The sequence below is a fragment of the Haliaeetus leucocephalus genome, unplaced genomic scaffold, assembly GCF_000737465.1.
Source record: "Haliaeetus leucocephalus isolate CR32 unplaced genomic scaffold, Haliaeetus_leucocephalus-4.0 Scaffold140, whole genome shotgun sequence".
Taxonomy (NCBI): Eukaryota; Metazoa; Chordata; class Aves; order Accipitriformes; family Accipitridae; genus Haliaeetus; species Haliaeetus leucocephalus.
The window spans coordinates 15,518,339-15,524,338 of NW_010972576.1; the positions used below are offsets into that span (position 1 = coordinate 15,518,339).

At 36.4% G+C, this 6,000-nt stretch overlaps 1 protein-coding gene across 2 annotated transcripts in view; it reads left to right on the forward strand.

The window, feature by feature from the left end:
* Window positions 1-6,000, forward strand: part of SEC24B (SEC24 family member B) — a 47,682-nt gene that overhangs the window by 22,892 nt on the left and 18,790 nt on the right. For both annotated transcript variants that reach the window (XM_010586244.1, XM_010586245.1), the window contains 4 exons: window positions 9-89; window positions 1,810-1,991; window positions 3,541-3,725; window positions 5,475-5,577. In XM_010586244.1, coding sequence (XP_010584546.1) covers window positions 9-89; window positions 1,810-1,991; window positions 3,541-3,725; window positions 5,475-5,577 — 551 coding nt within the window. The remainder of the gene's footprint in view (window positions 1-8; window positions 90-1,809; window positions 1,992-3,540; window positions 3,726-5,474; window positions 5,578-6,000) is intronic.

The window sequence follows — 6,000 nt, forward strand, 5'->3', positions numbered from 1 at the left end:
TCCCCCAGCAATTGATAGTTCCTCTACTACAAGCAGTGCCTCTCCTGTTCTGAACAATTATGATGCCCTGGAAGGAGGTGGCTATCCAGGTAAGCAGTCTAGTGCATGTTAATTCTGAATTTTTTGGTTTAAGACTTAAATGTTTACTGTTTATGATTTTTTTTTCCCATTTCTGGTGGTGTTTATTGTTAATTAACAAGTAGGTGAAAGGAAATGCCTATGAAAGGAGTGGGGGCAATCATCAGAGATTTTCTGATCACCTCACTTTTTGAATCACTTTTCATAGCTTTAACACCGAAATTGGAGTAACCATTTAATAAAACTTCCCTGAATTATGTCATACTTTCCCTTGTAATATTGAGGGTAGTGCTGAAAATATGCTCTGTTTGAAAGCAGGCATCTTTCTCTAGGTTATGCTATATGCCTGGTTGTGTTGAGATTAGTAGCTGATAATATTTGACACACCACTTAAGTTTTGAGAGACCAACGGTATCAGCTTGCAGAGATGCTTGAGTCAGGTTATTTTCTTCTATTTTTCTTCATTTAAAGAAAATGGCTGCTATTTTGCATATTTTTATCTCTAAAAATATCAGGAGTGTAAGGTTTGTTCTCAACGAACCTACTAGCAGACTACCTCAATCTTGAAATCTGTAGAGCTGTCACATTGAGAGCAGGTGGAATAGTTGTTGTTCAGTGTAGGTATGTTAGCCAATATTTTAAATGATAATTGGATTAATTTGTGAGGCCTCCCCATCTGGCTCTTTTACACTGCTCTGGCCTCTGAGAATGCCACAGTAGTTTCCTTAGTTTGTTAGGTTCCTGTGTAAAGTGAAATCTCAGTCAAGTAAAAAGCCAATACTGCTATCCATATAGGCTCCAGCTCATGCAGTAAGGGTAGCAGAGGCATGGCTGCAGGATTATGAATTCTAATGTCTCAGCTAATAACTAACCATTTTGGTTCTGCTGAAGGCATATTCTAAAAATAACTTTTTCCTTCTGTTTTCCTTCAAGAGTAACAGGATCAACTTTAAATTTCTTTGATCTGTTGATTTATTTTGTTTTTTAGTTTTTTTTTTTTCTTCTGGAGTAGTCATGCCAAACATAGTTTCTTGGTGGTTGATTTCTTGAGTGGTTGGTTTCTTCGCCTGCCACTTTTCCCCAGTGGATTTTACCAAGCTTAAATTCTTCTGAAACTTAGCTCTCATTTGTAGACATTTCTAAAGAGTAGTTTCATCTCTTTACAGCTGTTAAGTTTTCTATGAATGTAGGTCTATGTGTTACTTTCAATTTGGCCTTTAAAAATAGTGGGACTGAACTGTGCTGCAGGGTTATACAGGAGGGACTTGCATTACTTCAAGAAAAGCTCTGTGTCCATGTTTTAGAATAGTTCTGTCACCTTACCCTTATGTTTTAAAAGTATTAATAAGTGGTAGAGGAGAGACTAAGCATGAATGGTCTTTTTTGCAGTTTATATCGAGTGCAAATCTTGGAATAAAATGTGGTTCTAAGGGGTGTTTATTTCTTTTTTTTTAATTCAGTTGAAATACTTTTTTTTTTTTTTTAAGTTGCCTTTTTTGGTAAAATAGCATTTTGTTAGTTGTTACACAAGTCTATGGTCATCTTCCCATGTATACCCCCTTCATCAGCATAAGTGCAGTAATCTTCTATGCTAATTTATTTGGTCAGTGCAGATAAACAACTTGATGGGTAAAGCAAAAACTTACAAATGGAAGTGTTGTTCATTAATTTAGGGGTTTAAAGAAATAGTAAGTATATTCAATATCTGTGAGAATTCTTTTGTCCTTCCAGAGACACGTTCTGTGACCAGCAGCCCAGTTCCTGCTCCATCAGTCCCCCAAACATCAAAAGCTTCTAAGCCATTTGGTTATGGATATCCAACACTGCAGCCTGGCTACCAAAATGCAGCGCCACCTGCTCCTGTGCAGCCCAATAATCCAGGACACCATCCTGGGTTTCAGCACTATCCACAGGTTTGTATTTTTAATTTAAAAGTTAGTTCATGAAGTATTTTCGTATCTTATTTTTATAATTTCTGAGACTATAAACGTTAAGTATAATATTGATGTCATAGCTCTGGGTCTTAACTTCTTATTAGAAGGCTTTTGAATTAAAATTTTAAGTTTGTCTCCAAATAGTTAGGCTTAACAAGTTTGCTTCACCAGTTATTAGCGGCATCCACAGTTTTAAAGTTTGGTGTTTCAAAGAGCGGTACAGAAGCATAATGAAGTACTTGATCAGGAAACGTACGTTTGATCAGAGCACTACTATGGGTTATGATCTCAAGCTTTAAATCAAGTTAGAAACAATGTATGGCATAGGCTCCAGATGAAAGAGCTCTGTAGAGCCTGTGCTTGGGTGTGTAGTGGAGCAGACTGCCTGCATCTGCTCTATTTTCCCGTTAAAGAGAGCACCAAACACCCTAGGAGTTATGTACAGTCACCTGGCTCCCGTTGTGCACACAAGTCACCCAAGAACAGTGAAATCTGAAGAAGAGGCAGATGCTGAGGCAAAATACAAATGCTGAAGCAGTGCAGAGAAGTGTATGTGTGAAGGGGTGTAGAAAAAAAAGTGATGATTTATAGATCCCATGCTCTGAAATAGGGCCCAGCTGGCAAATGTATCAAAGCTGCTGTTGTAGGTGATCAAAATTCCTTAATGATCTGAGTGTAGTACCATGAGTTAGCATGTAATATCCAGGAATGCTTTCACTGTTATGAAGGTAATGTAATATATGACCTGGAGGAAATGTTTAATTTTTTTTTTTTTTTTTTTTTTGTAAGAAGGGCTTAGCTTTATGTTCACTATAATTTGAGATGGAGTTAGGCTCTTTTCAGGAGTACACAGTAAAAGAAAAAAACCCAACAATTACAAGTTGCAGCAAGTGAAATTCTGGTTGAATGTATAACGAGAAAATTCTTCAGAATGCAAGTGGGGAAGCACTAGAACAGATTGTGCTGTGAAATCTTGAATCCTTAGATATTTTCAGAACTCAGCTGGACAAGGCTATAAGCAATGTGATCTAACTTTGAAGTTAGCCTTGCTTGAGCAGGGGGGTGGACTGCCAGACCTCAAAGGTGCCTTCCAGCCTAACCTTTTCTCCTCTTCTATGGTGTTTGTTTTTTTTTTAATTTAAAACTAAATATATAAAAGTAGTGTCTGTAACTTGGAAAATTTACATTGTAACATCTTTGAAGAGGGGAAAAAAATTGTCAGCCTTTCTAGTAACTTGTTTTCTTATGCCTGGAAAGCTTAAAGGACTGTGTGTGACTTCCAGTGTTGATTTGTATCATGAATTTGAATTTGTCTATGATACATATTTGGAAGGTATGTCACATTTGTCTTAGCATTTTTAATTTTCTACCATACAACTCTTCTCTTGTTTGTTTGGGTTTGTTACTAACTAGTATTGTATCTTTTTTTAATACATGTCTGGAAGAATTGGAATTACAAGAAGATTTAAGGTTGTTATTTAAACATAATTGTGTGTTTACCCATTTGCAATGCTCTTACATTTTTCAGCAATATCCAGGTGTGAACCAGCTGTCCTCTTCCTTAGGAGGGTTAAGTCTACAGCATTCTCAGCAGCCGGAAAGCTTGAGACCAGTAAACCTTACACAAGATAGAAATATTTTGCCTGTATCATCAGTTCCAGCACCTGTGCCTAACTTGAATTCTGATCTTAGGAAATTAAACTGCAGTCCAGAGTAAGTATACTGTGTCTAGGACAGGATCTTACATTTTTCAGTGACTAAAAATTATTTAAAGTGTCAAAAAAACCTTTAAACTGACTACTGAATTTAAATCTTTGTGATGAGCTAATATAACCCCTTTCAGTCCTCTGTATCCTTACACAAATGTTGAAACTGTCCTGCCATTAAAATACATTATATGCAGTGTGAGTGTAGTTTATTTATTAAAACATTAAGAAACCTGCTGTTGTGGTTTAACCCCAGCCAGCAAGTGAGCGCCATGCAGCTGCTCGCTTACTCTCCCTCACCCAGTGGGGTGGGGGAGAGAATTGGAAGGAGAAAGGTAAAACATGGGTTGAGATAAGAAAAGTTTAATACGACAGAAAGGAAGAAAATAATAATGATAATAATAACAATAATAAAATGACAATAATAATTAAAGGATTGGAATATACAAAACAAGTGATGCACAACACAGTTGCTCACCACTTGCTGACTGATGTCCGGTTAGTCTCCGAGTGGTGATCTGCCTCCCTGGCCAATTCCCCCACGTTTACATGCGGGGCATGATGTTACATGTTATGGAATACCCCTTTGGCCAGTTCGGGTCAGCTGCCCTGGCTGTGTCCCCTCCCAGCTTCTTGTGCCCCTCCAGCCTTCTTGCTGGCTGGGCATGAAGCTGAAAAATCCTTGACTTAGTCTAAACACTATTTAGCAACAACTGAAAACATCAGTGTATTATCAGCATTCTTCTGGTACTGAACCCAAAACATAACACTGTATTGGCTACTAGAAAGAAAATTAACTCTATCCCAGCTGAAACCAGGACACCTGCTTAATCTTTGCCTTGTTTTATCCATCTAAAAAAAAAATAAATCTATTAACAAATACCTTAATGTTATGCAGTGCATTTCATAGAATATTTTTGTAATATTACATAGGATTTTTTCCAGAAAATTATGATGATCATGCCTAAATACACTGAATAAACTGTGAGTACATTTTACTGTGGTAATCCTGCAATCATGATGTATCCTTTCACCCCTAATTAACACTAAATAGTATTATCTGTTATCCCAAGTCAAGTGCAGCTTGGTACAATGGAAATTGCTCTCCCTAAAGATCTTAATTGTAATTCCAAAATAAATTTTATTCATTGCCCCAAATTAACTCAGCTTGCTGCCCTAGTGACAATGCATGGTGCCACCAGAAAACAGAAATCAGAAAACTGGGGGTCTCAAAATCATCCTTATGTGTAGAACAGTTTGGACAGCACTATTAGTGCATTGGGTTTTTTAGTGCCCTTTATGTAGCTTTAAGTCCATCCTTCACTTTTCATACACAAAAGGTTTTGACTTGGTATTTGAGATCCTTTTTTACTGTTTTGTTATATAAATACTACTTTCTAAGAACTAGTAAATACTGTATTCCTCCTTTAGTTACTTCACCCAAAAAATCTTTATAATGAATAAAAAAATACTTCATTTTACGTTGCGCATTGTACCTAAAGCAGTTTTATCTTTGTATTGCAAGTTCATTTTAGTATGCTTGCATTGCTGAATTACTAAATTGGGAAGTGGGGGAGTATTTCTTTTGTTTGTTTCTTTAGGAATTTTTTAATCTCTTTGATGCATTAATTTTGTTTAGTAAATCAGCTTTGTAAAACAGGATTACTTAAATTTCAGAACTCTTTAAAATCAGGTGTTAACACAATGTTTTTAACATCTTTTAAAATTTGAACATAATGTTTTTATTTCCTTTCAGCTCATTTCGTTGTACATTGACAAATATTCCACAGACACAGGCTTTGTTAAACAAAGCTAAGCTTCCTTTGGGTTTGTTGCTACATCCCTTCAGAGACTTAACGGTAAAGTAGCTTACTTTTTTTTTTTTTTAAGTACACGTATTTAATATACACATTTGTCCTATTTTCATTAAAACAATAAAATATAATGAACTAAGTCCTAAATTTAACAGAAGTAGCAACAAATTGTTTGGGACTGTTGTTAACCACAGTCAGCAACTAAGTACCACACAGCCGCTCGCTCACTTCCCCTCCCACCCAGTGGGATGGGGGAGAGAAATTGAAAAAGAAAAAAAAAAAAGTAAAACTTGTGGATTGAGATAAAGACAGTTTAATAAGACAAAAAGGAAGAAAAAATAATAATAATAATAAAAGAATTGAAACATCCAAAACAAGTGATGCACAGTGGAGTTGTTCACCACTCGCCAACTGATGCCCGATTAGTCCCTGAGTAGTGATCCACTCCCACCCTCCCCTCCCCAGCCA